Source organism: Neoarius graeffei, chromosome 11, assembly GCF_027579695.1.
Source record: "Neoarius graeffei isolate fNeoGra1 chromosome 11, fNeoGra1.pri, whole genome shotgun sequence".
Taxonomy (NCBI): Eukaryota; Metazoa; Chordata; class Actinopteri; order Siluriformes; family Ariidae; genus Neoarius; species Neoarius graeffei.
The window spans coordinates 80978720-81001151 of record NC_083579.1 but is presented as its reverse complement, the minus strand read 5'-3'; the positions used below and the strand labels follow the sequence as shown (position 1 = coordinate 81001151).

Here is a 22432-nt window from a genome sequence, read left to right as displayed (position 1 = left end):
GTAATTAGCTCACATGTTTAAAGTCTTTAATTTTCTGTAAAGTGTTGTTAAAAACACGATACAAATAAACTTGACTTGAATCATTAGTAAATTGCTCTGGAATAAGAAGAGCACTTATTTACAATGTGTTGTTGTATAAAACAAATCCCCTTCAGACTGGTGGTAACAATAAAACACTGTCTTGTCTATTGCACCACTCCGTCATTGATTATTTTCCTAAAATAGTGCAGCCCTGTGTTTATTTCCTACAAGTTTATTTCTTACATAATCCATGTACATCCTGGCCAGAACTGACCTTCAGTCTTTATCTCTCATAGTTTCAACCTGCAGATAAGAAAGAGTTAATCCAGACCTTCTCAGAGCCTGTAAAACTCATCTGTCCATCAGAGGTAGGGTAAGAGCAACAGTGCTTCTGAATCTTCACCACAAAACCTCTGTTGTGTTAATATGTTCACATTTATCTGCATTTCCTTCACAGGAGCATCCTTACATATATACCAAACCCAAAGCTCTGTCCTCTGCAAACCATCTGCAAGTCATCTGGACTCTTTTAACCCTTACAGGCCTTGTTACCATCTACAGCAACATACATTAAGTGTATTCTTTATACTTCTGTCCTGTCAGCTATTCTTAATGAGTTTGTATGATCTGGAGATCATAAATATGGAATAAATACTGTATCTGTCTTACATCACACAAGTGACCTTTTGAGGTATGAGGGGAGGAATTTAGCATTTTGCATCACTATGATTTCATCACGGAAACCTTCAGGATCTAGTATTAAAAAGGACTCTCTGTGACTGGAACAGATCTTTCTTTCAGACTACACTATACTAAGTGAATTAACTACTATCATAAATACCATCATCACTATCCAGCTAAGTTACTTACATGTCATCTGTCATGTAGAGATGGAATACCTGACTATATACTGTACATAAAAACCAGCTTCTGCAAAAATAGCCACCAATTTAAAAACGCCCAGTTCCAACTTTCATGTTGTAGAGATAATTTACATTACAGTTAGCAGATGCAGAGTGATCCAGAGTGACGTACAACACACCCAGAGCAGCCTGGGGAGCAGGTGGGGGTTAGGTTCCTTGCTCAAGGGCACTTCAGCCATTCCTGCTGGTCCAGAGAATTGAACCAGCAACCTTTTGGTCCCAAAGCTGCTCTAACCTTTAGGCTATGGCTTCCCCATTTAATAAAGTTAACCCTAGATTTTTCTGATGTCTGCACAAATCTGGTAGATTTTGCCCATGTGAGCACATTACTTACAAACATAAAGCATACAGAGTATCCCATTTAAAACACAGTTTGCCTTTCATAAAAGGAAATTACATCAGACTGCAATTCCTACGAATTAAGTCTTGCTTATGAAGTCAAGATCCAGGTTGATTGGAACCGTCTTGCCTCTGAGAGTCCTGTACAAATGAAAGGCTCTTTATAGCACTGCCATTGAACAATGTAAAACCTTTAAATAACAAATTAACAAAGAAAAGCTTTAAAAGGAAATGGGGATTCCTTCAAGAGAAAATGTTCCACTGATGGGGTAAGAAACAATAATATTGAGCCACACCCTGTATTTATCATATCCCTGTACTTTGTTTTGTGAGTTTATCATACTACGGCCTTATCACTGACTTTAATTGCATTTCAAAAGATAATGTTCATGCATTTCTCATTCTTAGATTGTGAAATTGCTCTTTTAATTAGTTACAATCTCTGAGTAAAAGATTCGTCTGTAAACTGATCAGTGACTGATGAACAGAGAAATGAACAGACATCCATAATTGTAAATGTTGAATAAGTTTAACTTTCACAAAATGCATCAGTCGTGACATGTATGCATTAATGGTGTGTATTGTGTGTATATTGTTTTGAACCTGTAATGACATTATTGTAATAAATGAATGCACAGTGATTTTTTTAACTTAGTTTTTATTTCAGTTTCATTCAAAATCATATATACAGAATCATATTTATCATAACTGCTGTTTTTCAATACACATGGTAACAACTATGATACAACAAGGGAGACGGAGACTATAATGACAAAGAAAAATATAAAACAAAATAGAATAAAACAAAAGTGTAACGGTTCAGCGTTCATGGGTGGAGCACAGAGGACGGCAGGACAGAGATCAGGTTTGACAGTGCGTTTTATTGCTAGACTTTTCAGTTTAACAATCATTCATACACTCAAATAGACACACACACAACCGGCGTCTGGTTCAGGGATCAGCCCCTCTGCTCTCGCTCTCCCTCCTTAAGTAGGGCGCGGTCACTGGGAAGACACAAACACAGGTTAATTGCTCTCAGGTGTAGTGATTTTGCCACTCACCTTCCCTGACTCCGCCCTCCTGTCACAGACCGGCGCTTGACCACGCCCCCGCTGCCACATACCCCCACCGCCTGACTCAGGCCGGGCGGCCGTCCGGCCTGCAGCCGACTCCCCCCCCCCCCCCCCCCGGCGGGAGAGGAAGTCCGCCACGACCATCTGCGCCCCCGGCCTGTGGACCACCTTGAAATTAAAGGGTTGGAGTGCCAGATACCAACGGGTGATCCGCGCGTTGGCATCTTTCATGCGGTGGAGCCACTGGAGGGGCGCGTGGTCCAAACAGAGGGTGAAAGGGCGCCCCAGCAGGTAGTACCGGAGGGCGAGGACCGCCCACTTGATGGCCAGACACTCTTTCTCTATGGTGCTGTAGCGCCCCTCACGCACCGACAGCTTCCTGCTTATATACAGGACGGGGCGGTCCTCCCCCTCCACCTCCTGGGACAAAACCGCCCCCAGCCCTCTGTCCGACGCATCGGTCTGCAACATAAAGGGGAGAGAAAAGTCAGGGGAGTGTAGAAGTGGCCCCCCACACAGTGCAGCCTTTACCTCTGAAAAAGCCCGCTGGCATTGCTCCGTCCACTGGACCGGATCTGGTGCCCCCTTTTTAGTGAGATCAGTCAGCGGGCTGGTGATGTCCGAATAATTAGGTATAAACCTACGATAATAGCCAGCCAGCCCCAGGAACTGTCTCACCCCCTTTTTGGTCTTGGGCCTCGGGCAGGCCGCAATCGCTGCGGTCTTATTAATTTGGGGACGCACCTGCCCATTGCACAAGTGGAAGCCCAGATACCGTACTTCCACCCGCCCAATCGCACACTTCTTTGGGTTGGCTGTGAGACCCGCCCGCCTCAGCGACCCAAGGACGGCCCTTAGGTGTTCCAAGTGCCTCGGCCAGTCATTACTATATATGATGATGTCATCCAGATAGGCGGCCGCATAGGTGGCGTGGGGGCGGAGGACCCGATCCATCAGCCGCTGAAACGTAGCGGGCGTCCCAAACAGCCCAAACGGAAGTGTGACGAATTGGTGTAAACCAAATGGTGTGGAAAAGGCCATTTTTTCTCGGGATAGTGGAGTCAAGGGGATCTGCCAATATCCCTTCGTCAAATCCAGTGTTGAATAAAAGCGAGCCGTGCCTAGTCGATCGAGCAGCTCGTCAATACGAGGCATTGGGTACGCGTCAAATTTAGACACCGCGTTGACTTTCCTATAGTCCACACAAAACCGGACCGACCCGTCAGCCTTGGGTACCAAGACCACCGGGCTGCTCCAGTCACTGTGGGACTCCTCGACGATGCCCATTTCAAGCATGGTCTGAAGTTCTTCCCGAACCACCTTTTTTTTGTGTTCGGGTAGCCTGTAAGGGCGGCTACGCACTACCACCCCCGGGGGCGTCTCGATGTGGTGCTCTATGAGGTTAGTGCAACCTGGCAGGGGCGAGAACACATCCGAAAACTCGGCCTGCAACTGGGCGACCTACATGAGTTGGGTCGGGGAGAGGTGGTCTCCACAGGGGACTGGATAGGTACGTGATGCCAATGTCCCCTTTTGAACCTCTGGCCCCAGCTCCGCCTTCTCCGGAACCACCGACACCAACGCCACGGGGACCTCCTCGTTCCAGAGTTTAAGCAGATTGAGGTGGTAAATCTGTAGCGCCCCACCCCTGTCCGTTCGCCTCACCTCATAGTCGACATCCCCGACTCGCCGTGTGACCTCAAAGGGTCCTTGCCACTTGGCGATCAATTTGGAGCTCGACGTGGGCAACAGTACGAGTACCTTATCTCCCGGTGTGAACTCTCTAAGGTGCGTGCCCTTGTTGTACAGGCGGGCTTGCCGTTCCTGGGCCTGCCGCAAATTCTCCTGAGTTAGGTGGGTGAGCGTGTGGAGTTTTGCACGCAGGTCCATAACATACTGAATTTCGTTCTTACTTTGTGAAGGTCCCTCCTCCCAATTTTCCCGCAGCACGTCCAGGACGCCGCACGGCTTACGCCCATATAATAATTCGAACGGGGAGAACCCCGTGGAGGCTTGGGGGACCTCTCGCACTGAGAACAGCAAGGGTTCAAGCCACTTATCCCAGTTACGTGCGTCCTCACTTACGAATTTCTTAATAATATTTTTGAGGGTGCGGTTGAATCGTTCCACTAAACCGTACGTTTGTGGGTGATGCACGCTGGTGCGCATCGGCTTAATCCCCAATAACCCATACAGTTCGCGCAGTGTTCGTGACATAAACGTAGTGCCTTGATCAGTCAGAATCTCTTTCGGGATTCCAACTTGGGAGATGACGCGGAAGAGTGCCTCTGCAATACTGCGTGCTGAGATATTGCGCAGAGGCACTGCTTCCGGGTATCGTGTTGCATAGTCCACCAAAACTAATATAAAGTGGTACCCTCGTGCTGACCGATTTAATGGCCCGATGAGATCCATCCCAATTCTCTCAAATGGGATCTCGATTAACGGTAGAGGGCGCAAAGGTGCTTTTGGAATGGCCACTGGGTTACTAACTGGCATTCGCGGCATGCCGTACACCACCTACGGACATCGCCCCGAATCCCCGGCCAATAGAATCGGGCCATTATTCGGGCTAGTGTTTTATCCTGCCCCAAGTGTCCAGCCATGGGATTAAAGTGAGCCGCCTGGAATACCAATTCCCGGCGGCTCTTCGGAATTAAAAGCTGCGTGATGCGCTCTTTAGTTTGAGTGTCCTGCGTCACTTGGTATAATCTATCCTGAAGTAGGGGAAGGACGGGGTGGCGTTCGGCTGGAGCGTTTGACCATCGATTACTCTCACTTGGTCAAACGCATGCCGCAGAGTCTCGTCTCGCGACTGCTCTAATGGGAAATCCGCGAGGGATTCCCCAATAGAGAGAGGAGGAGCCGGCGGCTCCTCACTCTGACGCGGAGATGACGTAGACGGCTCTGTGACAGCTGCTCCCGCCAAAGCGACACCGGGACCTCCCCCTGTCAAATGGCAGGACCCACTCTCGACTAGGTGTGTCATTAAACCCCGAAATCCCAGCTAATCAGTCCCCAAAATTAGAGAGTGGGTAAGGCGAGGATTAACCGCCGCCTTCACTATAAATTTTTCCCCTCTGAAAATAATGTGGACCGACACCAAAGGGTAGCTGTGAACATCCCCGTGCACACATAACACCTTCACCCCTTGTGCTCCCCCCAATGCCTCGTTTTGAACCAGGCTTTGGCGAATTGAGGTCTGATTACAACCAGAATCCACCAACGCCTGATATGTAGCCCCTTGGATACTCACCGGTATGCGATACGCTCCGGCCCGATCGAGGGCGGCCTCTGGCGCATCGGGGATCCGAACCACCGTGCCCACTTCCATTGCTGTGCACTGCTGTTGAAGGTGGCCCGGCTCCCCGCAGCGCCAGCAAACCAGCCCGGGCTTTCCCTCTGCACCGGTGATCTGGGGCTCACTCACCTGAGGTGGGGGAGAGACAGACACAGAAGGGAGAAACGGGAAGGCACCGCGGGTGTGGCGGGCCAGCTGGGGGGGTGCTGGCCCCCGCCTCCGCGGAGGGGGAATGGGGCGAGGACGGGACACAGGAGGAGGGGGAGAGAGAGAGAGAGAAGAGGAGAGAAGAGAAGATGCCATCTGCTGTCCTGCCACCGGGACAGCCGCCACATGGTCCTCCGCCAGCTCGACTGCTCGATCCAGCGACGCCGGGCGGTGGCACCGGACCCACTCCGCAGTTCCTGCTGGCAAGCGAGCGACAAACTGTTCCAGCGCCACCTGGTTGAGGATTCCTTCGGCGTCGCGGTTGTTGGCCCTCAGCCGCCGCCAGCAGGCGTCCTGGAGCTGCTGGCCAAACGCGAACGGCCAGCCGACTTCCTCCAAGCGCAGCGCGCGGAAGCGCTGGCGCTGCTGTTCTGGGGTGCGCCCTACGCGCTGAAGGACAGCCCGGCGGAGGTCCGCGTAGGCCAGCCGGCGGTCGGCGGGGAGCTGTAGCGCGGCCAGCTGTGCTTCTCCCGTGAGCAGGGGGAGGAGGCGCGCCGCGCGCTGCTCCATCGGCCACCCCGAGGCTTCGGCGACCTGCTCAAAGAGCGTGATGAATGCCTCGGGGTCGTCCTGCGGGCCCATCTTGGTGACGGTGAGGGGAGACGGGCCCGCGGTAGGAGCGCTGGTGGGCCCCGCCGACGCGAGGAGGTGCCGGAACGCCTGGCGATCTTCTTGTTGGGCCAACACCAGGGCCTCGAACCGCTCTTCTTGCTCCTTTCGGAGGGTGAGTAGCACCTGGTGCTGGCTTTGCTGGGCCGTGGCGAGGGCGTGGATCAGTTCAGCGAACAGGGAGGACTCCATGGGGCTGAGAGGCTGCTGTGCTCCAGGTCCCAGGTTTCGGCACCACTGTAACAGTTCAGCGTTCGTGGGTGGAGCACAGAGGACGGCAGGACAGAGATCAGGTTTGACAGTGTATTTTATTGCTAGACTTTTCAGTCTAACAATCATTCATACACTCAAATAGACACACACACAACCGGCGTCTGGTTCAGGGATCAGCCCCTCTGCTCTCGCTCTCCCTCCTTAAGTAGGGCACGGTCACTGGGAAGACACAAACACAGGTTAATTGCTCTCAGGTGTAGTGATTTTGCCACTCACCTTCCCTGACTCCGCCCTCCTGTCACAGACCGGCGCTTGACCACGCCCCCGCTGCCACAAAAAGATAAAAGAAATAGAATTTTTTAAAAATCAGATTAATAATACAGATCGGATTCATATTGTATGGGTTCCACACTATAACAGTATACCCATGGCAGGGCTCCACCTTCTAGTGAATATATCTTTTTGAAGTCTCAGGGAATATGTTATTTGTTCCATTTGATATATTTCCTTTATTTTTTTCCGTCCACATATTGTATGTTGGAGGGTCAGGTTTCAACCACCTTACTGTAATGCATTTAATTGCTGTTGCTAGCAGTATCTGTAAAAGATACTTTTTGGCTCTTCCTTCGATGCCTCTTGGTAATAGACCTAGTAGAGCCACCATTGGGTCCATTGTAATATTTCCACCAAATACTTTATTAAGTCACAGTGATTTTTAAATGCACGTTTCAAAAGATATTACGCTACAAAAATCCAGTTATGTATGATATTTAAGTATAGCACTTAGTCTATGAATATTCAGAATTGGTGATTTTGAGTCCAGAATTTGTGTCCATATTCCAGAGGTGGACAAAGAACCCAACTTCATTACTTAAGTCAAAGTGCAGATCCCACGGGTTAAATGTTACTCCAATACAAGTGAAATCTGTACAGTCAAATTTTTACTTAAGTTAAAGTACTGAAGTATTTGCTTTTAAAAATACTTAAGTATTAAAAGTACATTTTCTGTCAACGCATTGTTGTATTATTGCCACAACGCTTACAAAACCTAACGCCATTACCAAGACAGAAATGTGAATTCACAAAATGAACGCGTGCTGTGTCATCATGGTGGTTTAACGTTAAAGCAGATACGCAGAACCTTTATTTTTAAATAAATTTCTGAATGGATAGTATCTCCATCCTTGACTCTTGTATGCTGCATAAATGGGAATAAAAATATATATTTTTGAGAGTTAAAATCGACCGCTAAGTTGTGATTGGAGCTGCCCCGCTGAGCCAGCCCTGAGTGTGTGATGTCACAGCGGGAACCGGTTTTAAGGCCGAGGCCTTTTACAGGTATAGACCAAAGTCATATAAATAAAAATTTATGGTAAAAGTAAGAAATAGCGTTACCGACTCGCTCAACTAAGACTGATTTGACTTCACTGATTGTGGGTTGACTCTCATTAAAACAGGATGGGTGTTATAACTTATGCAACGTACATGTACATGCATGCATTTTCACTGATAAAACGTAAAAGGCTCATTAAATAATCAGATGAACTGAGACAATCACATTCTGAAGCAAATTAAATAATCTTATACCGCTAACTTAAACACACAATACAAGTTACATGGATTAATCTAAATACAGGTAAACAACGAGTTGTTTTATATCCAAATGAGAGTTGGAGCTTACCCGTCTGTGTTCTCGCTTCTTGAAGGCCGATCTTGTGGCCGATTGTTTTGAAACAATCTGACTTTCAGTTGTTCGTTCAGTTCTCCATTCATTCGCTTCTTCCACGTAAGGGCGAGATGGCAGCGATATCCAGTTTAGAAATCAGACTGCTGCTCCACTCGTTCACTTTTCTTCATACTGAGTACTCAGCCATTACTGCTCAGCTCAGGCAATTACTAAAACCCGGGACGGGACGTCATTGGTTTTAGCAATGACTGCAGGGAGGTCACTGCCTGAGCGATAATATGTCACGTCCCGTTCCATCCTGGGTTTTAGCAACAACCCTCGGCTCACACTCCGGGAGAACTGGTGCAACTGAACTTACTTTCTTCCTTTAATTGTTGGTACTGCACCCTCTTTCAATACGGGCTTATAGCCAACACTCCTCAACAGATCAGAGGTCGTACAAGTCTTCAGTAAAATGTGCAGTGCAGAGCAGAGGAGAGACCACTTCATAGGCGCTCAATTTGCCCGTGAACTTCTCACAAAACGCGCCCAGATCTTTGCAGTTTGAACATTCTTGGGCCATGAATGCAACGCAAATCCACCTTCTGTCATGTTGCTGTACCCTCCAGCAACACATCTACGTGGCATGGCGATAAATTAGCTCAAAATGGAGGATCGGAGTTGCCGTCAGCTCTGTGTTTTAGTATAGCGGAAATGGCGATGAGACCGATAGACTTCCTGCTGTGACGTTACGGACGTCAAGGTCATTCACTCAGACCCAAGGGCGGCTGGTGCATAAGGGCGATTGGGCGACGCACTGCCAAAACGAAAAAAAAAAGTTTTTTTTCTTTTTTTTAAAACAAACTTTCACCAGCGCTGCTCGAGGCCGTTTTAATCTGTCTCTGGGTATCATTGTCCAATCAGGGTGGTCTTGCTTCTAGAGTACCGCCCCTTTTGGGGCGATTTCAGTCACGCTGAAAATCGCCCAAGAGTTCACTGATAGAGTCCCATGTTAATTTTTTTTTTTCTCCTGACTGACACTTCAATGCAATCTCTATGGGTTCCGGGGGGGCTTGCCCTAACGTGCTTACGTCACTGCGAAGTGCGGCAAAGTTGCGTTCGATCCGCTCAGTTTCTGAGGTGAGATGGATGAGGAAAGCAATTCAGTGTGGTCCTTAAAAGAAGTTCCATTTAGTCAGCAATCAAATCGAGCTAAATTGGCAACAAAACAAGCTGGAGCCCCCTTGACCAAATCTAAACATAAAACAAATTTCGACGGGGGGGAAATCATAGACATATAAACATAGACACCGCATTCTGCGTAGAATCATACATCATCCTCACCACCATATTGGATGTGGCAAAGTGGAGATTCTTCAACCGTCTCTGGTATAGCGTCTAGACAGTAGCTGAGAATAAAGATGCCTCATTCATGTGCTGCGTTTAACTGTACCAACAGGTTTACCGTCCAAACGAGATCACATGGGATTACCTTTCACAGGTGAGACTGGAAAAATACTTTTCATTGTATTTGGTCATTATAACGTAATTTTACGAACAGATTTTTCTGACTTTGTGGCTAATATGAAGGATTTTGACAGAACAGGTCAGACAGTCAGGATCAGAGAGGGAGCTGTTCCTTCAGTCTTCAGTTTCCCAGCTCATCTCCACCGGGGAGGTGTAGAGTTATAAGCAGTGAGAATTAGAGAATACAGTGCCACACTATGATGAACGTTTTTGAACGTATGATGAATGTTTTTAACCTTTCTGAATGTGAAGGAATCAGTGATGTAGTTTGTTTTGGTATGACGTTAGAACCTGGCCGAACTCAGTTTGGCGCTCATTCAGCTCACTTTATTCAGCGAGAGCAGGTCTGTGTGGTGACTCAATAAATAAAACAGTAAATTTTTATTTTCATTCACTATTTCCATTTTTTCCACTATTTCCATCATTTATCATATTCAGTCTTGTAGGTTGGTTATTGTGGCCTCAGGTTTTGGTAGCTTGCTACGGTATGCTGACTGATTAGCTTACTTGAGCTATCTATCGCGTATCTGTCGCTAGTTTGCAGTGTACAGGGTATTTCGCACACTATTTATAACCATCACATTAAAAGTTATATGTGTTGTTTTGATGCCTGTTTGTTTCCCAAATATATACGTGTGTGTCTTAATGGGTGAATAAAAGGCATCGAGTTAAATATTATTGTAGAAAGGGGCTTTATGAAGTTCAGTCCATTTACTTGCATTGGTTTACAGGGAAGATTTGCCACATCAAATATGGCGGACACTCTGACGTATCCCAGCAACGGGGCCACCAGCTCAATGCGGCGTCTATGTTTATATGTCTATGGGGGGAATCATATACTCAAGGTTTTACTTCAACATGGTCCCAGCGCAAATCTTCGCGAGCTGGCTGCAAGGACGCCTCAGCGGTTTTCTGCTCCCCCTGCTTACTTTTCCACGCTGGAGGTGGCTCCACGGACAACACTGCTTGGACGGTCACTGGAGTTTCGGACATGCATCATTTGTCGGAGAAAATAAAAAAACATGAGTCATCAAAGATTCACATGGGCAGCTGCCTGAAATTTTCAGCTTTTGGGAGAGTGAACTGTCATGGTCCTGCCTGTGGTTTCCTCTCTTCAGGTAACATTCCACTCCTCTCCACTCTGTATTACCTGCCACGCCCGCATGCTCCTTCCCCATCAGGCTCACCTGCTGTCAATTACCATCATTAACCCTCATTTGACTTTCAGTGGCTGTCATTGGCTGGTTCCTATCACCTGCTCCCTTCCCTGTGTATATTTAAACTGCAGTCCTCCCAAGCTTCAGTGTCAGATCATCTTTCAAGGCATCGACTCCGTCTACTCTTCAGCCCTGGTAACCTGACCCTGCATTTCTGTCCCCTTTCTCGCTACCTGACCTGTGACTCTGTGTTTCAGCCTGTTCCCAAACTCCTGTCTGTCATGCAGTCCTGTCTGTCTGCTGAGAGCCTGCTCGCTGGGAGACCGCCTGAATACCAAGTGCTGTCAGCTTACTACTCTGACTATGCCTGATCCCGTCTGATCTCAGAAGCTAAGCAGGGTTGGGTCTGGTTAGTACTTGGATGGGAGACCTCAGATGTCACCACCACACTCCCACCAGCCATCTCAGTCCTCCTGCCACTGAACTTCACACGCATCCTCCCAACTCCCTTTCCCCTGCTATCAATAAATTCAACATTTAATTTGTGCTCTTGGGTCCTCGTCTGTTTGTCCTGACAGAACGATCTGACCATCATGGACCCAGCGCCCTTCCCGACCAGTATGGGGATTGAACCCGAAATGACCGCCCTGCAGCGACTGGAACGCACAGAGGGAGACATAAACCGGATGTCCGGCGACATTGTATCTCTGCTCCAGCTTGACCACCAACAATGACAGCAGTTCAACCAGCAGCAACAACTGTTCCAGCAGCAGCATCAGCTAACTCAAGTCATGCAAGTACTCACCAACCTCACCACTCCATCCGTTTCTGCACCACCAAGCCCCTCTGCCGTGGCTTCTCCTCGTAATCTGGTTGCTCCAGTCCTGGCGGCACAGCCTCTAGCTCCCGGTGACCCGGAACCGAAGATTGGTAATCCGGAACATTTTAATGGTGACCCAAACCAGGTCCGGCCATTCCTGACCAGCTGCCGTATCCAGTTTTCTCTGCAGCCCAGGACCTTCTCGACGGAGGGAGCCAAAGTGGGGTATGTCATCACTCACCTGACCGGCCAGGCTCGGCTGTGGGGGACAGCAGAGTTCGACCGGCAGACCCCGGCCTGTGCCTCCTTCAGTGCCTTCGCCGAGGAGATGTTAAAGGTGTTCGACCTGGGCTTGTCAAGAACAGAGGCGTCACAAGCACTGATGAGTATCCGTCAGGGCAACCGGACGGTGGCGGACTACTCCATCGACTTTCGTACCCTGGCGAGGCGCAGTTCGTGGAACATGGCGGTACTGGTGGACACCTTCCTCCACAATTTGGTGGACTACGTCAAAGACGAGCTCGTTTCCCATGAGCAACCCCCGACACTAGATGAGGCCATTGTCCTTGCCGTACGCATCAATCACCGTATCCAGATCCGCAGACGAGAGAAGGGCCTCCGTGTCACCACCTGCCCGGCAAAAGCCAGAGCTCACCAGGTGTAGGGGAGATCCTGGTGAGCTCGACACGTATCCAGTCTCCCTCCATCCGAAAACCCCTGCTTCAGCTCTGCCTTCAGCTTCCCGACACCACTCGTACCCTGGCCGCCCTGGTGGACTCTGGAGCCGAAGCTAACATCATGGACACAGAGTTCGCACGGCAGCTGGGTGTGGGCCGTCACCATCTCACTCCACCCATTCCTGTACGAGCGCTGGGTGGACATCGTCTCGGCACAGTGACACACATCACAACCCCCGTGACTATGCTGCTGTCAGGAAACCACCAGGAGTCCATCCAGTTCCACCTCCTACACTCACCCGGCCAACCACTCATCCTAGGCTACCCGTGGCTCCATCAACACAACCCCCAACTTGACTGGGAGACTGGCACTATACGAGAGTGGGGAAGGGGCTGCCATCAGACCTGCTTAAAGGGAGCCGTCCTGCCAACCAACCAGGAGATCACCAGCTCCGCCCCCGACATATCCAAGGTTCCTGTCTGCTATCACAACCTGAGAGAGGTGTTCAACAAGTCCAAGGCCACGTCTTTGCCCCCACACCGACCATACGACTGCGCCATCAACCTCCTGCCAGGCACCGCACCCCCGAAGGGCCGTCTCTACTCCCTGTCAGCCCTGGAAAGAAAGGCCATGGAGGACTACATAAACGACTCTCTGGCTGCTGGCCTAATCCATCCATCGTCCTCTCCTGCCGGAGCTGGATTCTTCTTCATGGGTAAGAAGGATGGTTCTCTTCACCCATGCATAGATTACCGGGGCTTGAACGACACTACGGTTAAGAACCGCTACCCTCTGCCACTACTCTCCTCCGCCTTTGAACTGCTGCAAGGGGCCACAGTATTCACCAAGCTAGATCTTCGGAATGCTTACCATCTGGTGCGAGTGAGAGAAGGCGACGAGTGGAAGACTGCGTTCAACACCCCGACGGGACATTATGAATATCTTGTCATGCCATTCGGTCTCACCAATGCCCCAGCAGTGTTCCAGGCACTGGTAAATGACATCCTCAGAGACATGCTCAATAAGTTTGTTTTCGTTTACTTGGACGATATTTTGATCTTCTCAAAAACCCTGTCTGAACACACTCACCATGTCCAGTTGGTCCTGCGCCGCCTGCTTGAAAACTTGCTGTTTGTGAAAGCAGAGAAGTGCGAGTTCCACGCTCAGCCTGTCTCATTCCTGGGATATGTGGTGACTGAGGGCAGCATTCAAATGAACCCTGCGAAGGTGTCTGAAGTAACATCGTGGCCGGTTCCAGAGAGCCGTAAGAAACTGCAGCAGTTCCTGGGGTTTGCCAACTTCTATAGAAGATTCATCCGGGGCTACAGCACCGTGGCAGCCCCACTCACCGCACTGACCAGCATCAAACAGCCGTTCCAATGGACTGCAGCAGCTGACAAAGCCTTCGAAACCCTCAAGGCCCATTTCACTTCAGCTCCCATCCTCCGGATGCCTGACACCGAGCGGCAGTTTGTGGTGGAGGTAGATGCTTCGGACATGGGAGTCAGGGCTGTGCTTTCCCAGCGAGCAGCAGAAGATGGCAAAATGCACCCCTGTGCCTTCTATTCCCGAAGACTGACCCCAGCAGAAAGCAACTATGACATCAGCAACCGCGAGCTACTGGCTGTCAAGCTCACCCTCGAGGAGTGGCGCCACTGGTTGGAGGGGTCTAGGGTTCCGTTTGTGGTCTGGACTGACCACAAAAACCTGGAGTATATCCGGACAGCCAGGAGGCTAAACTCCCGCCAGCGCCGGTGGTCATTATTCTTCATCCAATTCAACTTTGTCCTTTCCTACCATCCTGGCTCCCACAACATCAAGCCTGATGCACTCTCCCGGATGTTTCAGAGGGATGAGGCATCCAAGGAGGAATCTACACCCATCCTCCCAAGCCCCTGTGTCGTTGCTGCCCTGACCTGGGACATCGAGGAGCAGGTTCGAGAGGCCATCAGGGACCAGCCAAGCCCCAGCGCTTGCCCCTCCAACCGTCTCTATGTCCCAGCCGGTCTGAGGTCTCAGGTCATTCAATGGGGACATGACTCCCACCTGGCCTGTCACCCCGGGGTCACACGCACCCTCCATCTGCTGTCTCAGAGGTTCTGGTGGCCGTTGATGAGGAAGGACATCCAGGATTTTGTGAGAGCCTGCCCCACTTGCAACCAGCACAAATCCCCCAGTCAGCCCCCAGCCGGGTTACTCCAGCCCCTGCCAGTACCCATGCGTCCCTGGTCCCATGTCTCCCTGGATTTTGTTACTGGGCTTCCTCCGTCGGAAGGTAATACGGTCATCCTCACCATTGTGGACCGTTTCAGTAAGATGACCCACTTTGTGCCTCTCCCTAAACTGCCAGCTGCGAAGGAGACTGCCCGGGTCGTCTGAGAACACGTCTTTCGACTCCACGGCCTGCCCAGGGACGTCGTGTCTGACCGGGGACCGCAGTTCTCCGCCAGTTTCTGGAAGGAATTCTGCCACCTCCTCGGGGCCACTGCCAGTCTGTCATCTGGGTTTCACCCAGTCAAATGGCCAAACAGAGTGTATGAACCAAGAACTGGAGAAGGCACTTAGGTGTGTGGCTTCATGCAACCCCCACGCCTGGGCTCAACATCTGCTCTGGGTGGAATATGCCCACAACTCCCTCACCAGTTCTGCCACCAGACTCTCCCCCTTCCAGTGTGTCTATGGTTATCAACCACCTCTGTTCGCCAGCCAGGAGGGAGAAGCCACCTGCCCGTCTGCTCTCGCCTACGTCCGCCGCTGCCGCCGCACGTGGGCCCAGGCCCGCACCGCACTCCTGAAATCCAGTACCAGCTATGCTATTGGGGCTAACCGGCGGAGGACCCCTGCACCTGTTTAGCATGTTGGCCAGAAGGTATGGTTGTCGGCTTGAGACCTACCACTGTGGGTGGAGTCACGCAAATTGGCGCCTCGCTACATTGGACCCTTTCCCATACAGAAGGTCATCAGTCCAACGGCAGTCCGGCTGCTGCTGCCCAGGACCATGAAGATACATCCCACCTTCCACGTCTCCAAACTCAAACCGGTGCACGAGAGCCCCCTGGTCCCGATAACACCACCACCCCCTCCCCTACGCTTCATTGATGGTGGACCTGTCTACACGGTCCGGCGACTGCTCCACTCGTGACGAAGGGGTAGGGGCATCCAATACTTGGTAGACTGGGAGGGTTATGGTCCTGAGGAGAGGGCATGGGTCGCTGCTGGAAGGATTCTGGATCCGGCCCTCATTGCCGACTTCCATCGACTACACCCTGACCAGCCCTCCATCCGACGGGGTTGACGTAGGGGTTCTCACCATGCGGATCCACTTCCGGACCCTGCCTCTGCTCCAGTGTCCGAGTCTGACACTGAACCGAATCCTGGGCAGGGGCCCTTGGATGACAAGTCTTCCGACAGTGAAGATGGTGCGGAGGCTATGGACACTGACCGGTCAGAGGAATTCTGACCCTCCACTGGTATTCCCCCTCCTCCCGCCCGTCTTGGTGGATCTATGTCTAGAGACTTCTGGAGCCGTCCCTTGAGGGGGGGTTCTGTCATGGTCCTACCTGTGGTTTCCTCTCTTCAGGTAACATTCCACTCCTCTCCACTCTGTATTACCTGCCACGCCCACATGCTCCTTCCCCATCAGGCTCACCTGCTGTCAATTACCATCATTAACCCTCATTTGACTTTCAGTGGCTGTCATTGGCTGGTTCCTATCACCTGCTCCCTTCCCTGTGTATATTTAAACTGCAGTCCTCCCAAGCTTCAGTGTCAGATCGTCTTTCAAGGCATTGACTCCGTCTACTCTTCAGCCCTGGTAACCTGACCCTGCATTTCTGTCCCCTTTCTTGCTACCTGACCTGTGACTCTGTGTTTCAGCCTGTTCCCAAACTCCTGTCTGTCATGCTGTCCTGTCTGTCTGCTGAGAGCCTGCTCGCTGGGAGACCGCCTGAATACCAAGTGCTGTCAGCTTACTACTCTGACTATGCCTGATCCCATCTGATCTCAGAAGCTAAGCAGGGTTGGGTCTGGTTAGTACTTGGATGGGAGACCTCAGATGTCACCACCACGCTCCCACCAGCCATCCCTGTCTCTCAGTCCTCCTGCCACTGAACTTCACACACACACATCCTCCCAACTCCCTTTCCCCTGCTATCAATAAATTCAACATTTAACTTGCGCTCTTGGGTCCTCGTCTGTTTGTCCTGACAGTGAACATCGCTACACAACCGGATGAGGGCTACAGGCTAGCAGTTCACTGCCGCAACGATGAGGTGAGCAAGAACAGGCACATATTAAACCGGCTCACCCAATGCGTGAAATTTTGTGGAGTGTTCGAGTTAGCTCTACGAGGCAAAGACGAAACTGAGGGCTCCAGTCAATGTGGTGTTTTTCTGGGTTTGGTTGACTATTGACTTGCTACCTATCAATTTACTTCAGTCCTGTGGACATTTATGGTCCATGTAGACATAGCGGGGGAAAATTGCCTCCCCTGAAAAAAAATTCAGGAGCCGCCACTGCTCAGACCGCTACCTATATAAATCACTTTAATCGTAAAAATTACTATATTAGATTTATTGTTAATGCTTAAAACTATTCCTGTGCCATTCTTGAGGTCTCAAGGCATTTATAAACAAAAAGTGAGGCCATGGTTCTGCATATATGCTTTAAGCTAGCTAGTCAGTGAAACACCACCTGACATGCTAGCAAACGCTTTTCAAACTCGAAATCATATTGGGTAGGTAACATTACTAGAAAAGAAAGATTTCTACATTTTGTTTATTTGGCAAGATTATGCTAAAACATTTCTGAAAGCACTTCAGATAAGTTAACGTTATTCATGTTAGAGTAACTGCATTTTTACATGCTAACTAACAGTGTCCAAGTTAACTAGCCATGTGTAAGTGTTAGCCATGGACAAGGCTATGGCAACTTGGTGGGCAAATCCATAGAAAGTCATTTGACTAACCAGACTGCATCGCTATTGCAACGTTATCGCTAGCTCTAAAAGCACAGACAACTTCATTACAAGCTTTCTCTTGAAATAAAACATTGCAGGTTGGATGGCAAGTTTTTATAGGTTGTGATATTCTCTGTTTTAGGCAAACAAAGCAAACGTTTAAAATGAAACGAATCTTTAATCCTTTCAGAAAACTGAAACATGGGTTCTAGCTATAGCTATGAGTGTGTGTTCCCCAGAAGAACTGCCTCCTTCCATTCTGCCATCAACTGATCATGTTAAATAATGCTGAGAAATCATCGATCTTGATTTTATACAGTTTATGAACGTGACGGCCCTGCGATGACCTGGTGACTTGTCCAGGGTGAACCCCGCCTCTCACCCACAGTCAGCTGGGATAGGCTCCAGTTTGCCTGCAACCCTGTAGAACAGGATAAGTGGCTACAGATAATGGATGGATGGATGGGCATGACATGACCCTAGTGATTACTGATCGGCTGTCTCAGTGTCACCTGTGAAAAAACACTCACGTTTTAGAAAAAAAGAAAAGAAAAAAACATCCACTTTTAAAGCTACTTCATAGTAACGAGAAACGAGGACCTTGATAGAAATGTAGTGGAGTGAAAAGTACGATATTTGCCTTTCAGATTTACTGAAGTTAAAGTCATGAGTTTGCAAAAAAAAAAAAATACTCAAGTAAAGTACAGATACTCAAAAAGTGTACTTAAGTACAGTACTCAAGTAAATGTACTTTGTTACTGTCCAGCTCTGCAATATCCACATTGGTAAAGTTACTGGTATTCAGATATTTCAGTAGCATCTAGACCACAAGCTCTAATGGACAGAAAATGTGGACTGAAGAAGGAGATAGGTTTTTTGTTGTTGTTGCTGTTGCTGTCAAATGTAATAGAATTTAATGTAAAACCAAGAGACCATTTAAAAATGAAAAAAAGACTAATACAGAGAAATGGCGAGACAGTGGTGCAGTGTGTAGTGTTTCTGTATCACAGGGTCCCTGGTTCACACTTGAGCTTGGATTACTGTTTGTGCAGAGTTTCCCATGTTCTCTTCATAATCATGTGGGTTTCCTCTGGGTTCTCTGGTTTCCTTCTACTGTTTGAAAACATACAGGTACAGTGCTGAGCGTAAATGAGTACACCCCCTTTGAAAAGTAACATTTAAACAATATCTCAATGAACACAAACAATTTCCAAAATGTTGACAAGACAAAGTTTAGTATAACATCTGTTTAACTTATAACGGGAAAGTAAGGTTAATAATATAAACTTAGATTACATATTTTTCAGTTTTACTCAAATTAGGGTGGTGCAAAAATGACTGCACCCCACAACAAAAACTACTACATCTAGTACTTTGTATGGCCTCCATGATTTTTAATGACAGCACCAAGTCTTCTAGGCATGGAATGAACAAGTTGGCGATATTTTGCAACATCAATCTTTTTCCATTCAATAACAATGACCTCTTTTAGTGACTGGATGCTGGATGGAGAGTGATGCTCAACTTGTCTCTTCAGAATTCCCCAAAGAAAATAATTTCTTTACACCACAAAGGTGAAGGCTACAAGAAGATCAGCAAAGCTTTACTTATCAGTCAGAATACTGCAGCAAAAGTGGTACAAAAATTTAAGAAAGATGGAACTGCAACCATCTCACAGAGATGTCCAGGTCTTCCACGGAAGCTAATACCTCGACAGGAGCGTCTTCTGATGAGAAGGGTTGAAGAAAATCGGCATGCAAGTTCACTGCAGTTATCTAAAGAAGTAGAAAGCCAAACTGGGGTGACTATTTCCCGTGACACAATACGGCGTACACTGCAGAGGAATGGCATGCATGGATGCCGTCCACGAAAGAAGCCTCTCCTAAAGCCCAGGCACAAAAAAGCCGGCCTAGAGTTTGCCAGGGCCCATGGTGACAAAGATGAAGACTACTGGGACTCTATACTCTGGAGTGATGAGACCAAGATAAATGTTTTTGGAACTGATGGCTTCAAAACTGTATGGCGTCGCAAAGGTGAAGAATACAAAGAAAAATGCCTGGTGCCTACAGTGAAACATGGTGGTGGCAGTGTCCTTATGTGGGGCTGCATGAGTGCTGCTGGTGTCGGGGAGCCGCATTTCATTGATGGCATCATGAATTCACAGATGTATTGCTCTATACTGAAAGAGAAGATGCTACCATCACTCCGTGCCCTTGGTCGTCGTGCACTTTTCCAACATGACTAAACACACATCTAAGGCCACTGTTGGATTTCTGAAGAAGAACAGGGTGAAAGTGATTCAGTGGCCAAGTACGTCTCCTGATCTGAACCCAATTGAACACCTATGGGGAATTCTGAAGAGACAAGTTGAGCATCGCTCTCCATCCAGCATCCAGTCACTAAAAGAGGTCATTGTTGAAGAATGGAAAAAGATTGATGTTGCAAAATGTCACCAACTTGTTCATTCCATGCCTAGAAGACTTGGTGCTGTCATTAAAAATCATGGAGGCCATACAAAGTACTAGATGTAGTAGTTTTTGTTGTGGGGTGTACTCATTTTTGCACCACCCTAATTTGAGTAAAACTGAAAAATGTGTAATCTAAGTTTATATTATTAACCTTACTTTCATGTTATAAGTTAAACAGATGTTATATTAAACTTTGTCTTGTCAACATTTTGGAAATTGTTTGTGTTCATTGAGATAGTGTTTAAAATGTCATTTTTCAAAGGGGGTGCACTCATTTACGCTCAGCACTATAGGTGGACTGGCTATGCTACATTGCCCTAAAGGCGTGAATGTGTGTTTTAATGGTGCCCTGTGATGCTAAACACCATAACATTATTTCTGATATCCAGTGGCTTTATTGGAAAGGAATTACACCTGAGTGTTGGTGTCTCTGATTTAAAGTACTTCTCTTTTCATAAATGCCCTTTAATAATGATTGAAGTGAATTCAATATAAAGTCTAATTTGGAATAATCTAATCTCTCCATACCCTCAATTTCAATGTTAGAAAAGGAGTAAAACCAGGGCTGCCAACTTTTCAAAATTCCTTGGAGTGAGATTTTTTTTGGGGGGGGGGGTCGACAGCAAAATTTTTCCGCACACCACGCAGTAAGTGGGAATTTTGTATTCAGTTTGATATTCACTTGTCCCCCTGCATTCTGGTGTTTTGTTTGTGGGTCGTCCAGCTGGAGATGGACAATGGGGGGGGGGGGGGGGGGGGGTGTTTGAGATTTTGGATTTAGTAGATGTTCCTGCATTCTGGTGGATTTTTGGAGTGGCCTGCTGTGCCATACCTACATTCTTACACACCCTGACTTGCCAGGCCTTCAGCTTGTGGCCAACAAAAGCACCAAGTTTTGGCTTAAAAGCCCCCTCACTAGAAAACTACAGATGACTGCCAATGTTCCTGTAGCCCTATAGACCTGTGTTTCAGATTTAAAGGCAAGTTCATGTTTGAAAATATTTCATCAGCTAAGCCTAAACACCTTCTGAATTGAAACTAAATGTTAAGTTTTAAATAACTGTTGCAAAAATAAGATTGTCCCTCACTGACTATTCATTATGCATTTAAGGGCTTTCCCCACCACTGGGTTCAGCAGAAGATTGGCATGGGGAAAAATATCAACAGCAAAAGAACAAATAAAATGCTTAAACAGTAAGCAAAATGTGCATGTGCTACAAGAAACATTAAAATGATTAAGTTTGAACAGTATTGAAACACAAAAAGCTGAACCTTGGCCATAGGTGGGAATGTGCACACAAAGTTGGGCTTAAAAATTTTGGTCATACTTAAATAAGCTCGTCTCGTCTCGTCTCGTCTTCTTCCGCTTATCCGGGACCGGGTCGCGGAGGCAGCAGTCTAAGCATGGAAGCCCAAACTTCCCTTTCCCCAGACACCTCGGCCAGCTCCTCGGGAAGAACACCGAGGCGTTCCCAGGCCAGCCGAGAGACATAGTCCCTCCAGCGTGTCCTGGGTCTTCCCCGGGGCCTCCTCCCGGGGGGACATGCCTGGAACACCTCCCCAGGGAGGCGTCCAGGAGGCATCCGAAAAAGATGCCCGAGCCACCTCAGCTGGTTCCTCTCGATGTGGAGGAGCAGCGGCTCTACTCCGAGCTCCTCCCGAGTGACTGTGCTTCTCACCCTATCTCTAAGGGAGCGCCCAGCCACCCTGCGAAGGAAACTCATTTCGGCCGCTTGTATCCACGATCTTGTTCTTTCTGTCATTACCCAAAACTCATGACCATAGGTGAGAGTCGGAACGTAGATCGACCGGTAAATTGAGAGCTTCGCCTTTTGGCTCAGCTCCTTCTTCACCACGACGGACCGGTAAAGCGACCGCATCACTGCGGAGGTTGCACCGATCCGCCTGTCGATCTCACGCTCCATCCTTCCCTCACTCGTGAACAAGATCCCGAGATACTTAAACTCCTCCACTTGAGGTAGGACTTCTCCACCAACCTGGAGAGGGCAAGCCACCCTTTTCCGGTCGAGAACCATGGCCTCGGACTTGGAGGTGCTGATTCTCATCCCAGCCGCTTCACAGTCGACTGCAAACCGCCCCAGTGCATGCTGAAGGTCCTGGTTTGAAGAAGCCAACAGGACAACATCATCCGCAAAAAGCAGAGATGAAATCCTGTGGTTCCCAAACAGGATTCCTTCCGGCCCCTGGCTGCGCCTAGAAATTCTGTCCATAAAAATTATGAACAGAACCGGTGACAAAGGGCAGCCCTGCCGGAGTCCAACATGCACTGGGAATAGGTCTGACTTACTGCCGGCAATGCGAACCAGACTCCTGCTCCGTTCGTACAGGGACCGGACAGCCCTTAGCAAAGAGCCCCGAACCCCATACTCCCGAAGCACCCCCCACAGAATACCATGGGGGACACGGTCGAATGCCTTCTCCAGATCCACAAAGCACATGTGGACTGGTTGGG

General features: G+C 48.7%; 1 protein-coding gene across 2 annotated transcripts in view; it reads left to right on the top strand.

Moving 5' to 3' along the window:
* si:dkey-177p2.18 (phospholipase B1, membrane-associated) overlaps nt 1-1898 on the top strand; it is a 49387-nt gene extending 47489 nt beyond the window's left edge. For both annotated transcript variants that reach the window (XM_060933192.1, XM_060933191.1), the window contains exons 15-16: nt 318-389; nt 479-1898. In XM_060933192.1, the coding sequence (XP_060789175.1) occupies nt 318-389; nt 479-595 (189 nt within the window). In that variant the 3' untranslated portion in view covers nt 596-1898. The remainder of the gene's footprint in view (nt 1-317; nt 390-478) is intronic.
* The last annotated feature ends 20534 nt before the right edge of the window (nt 1899-22432 follow it).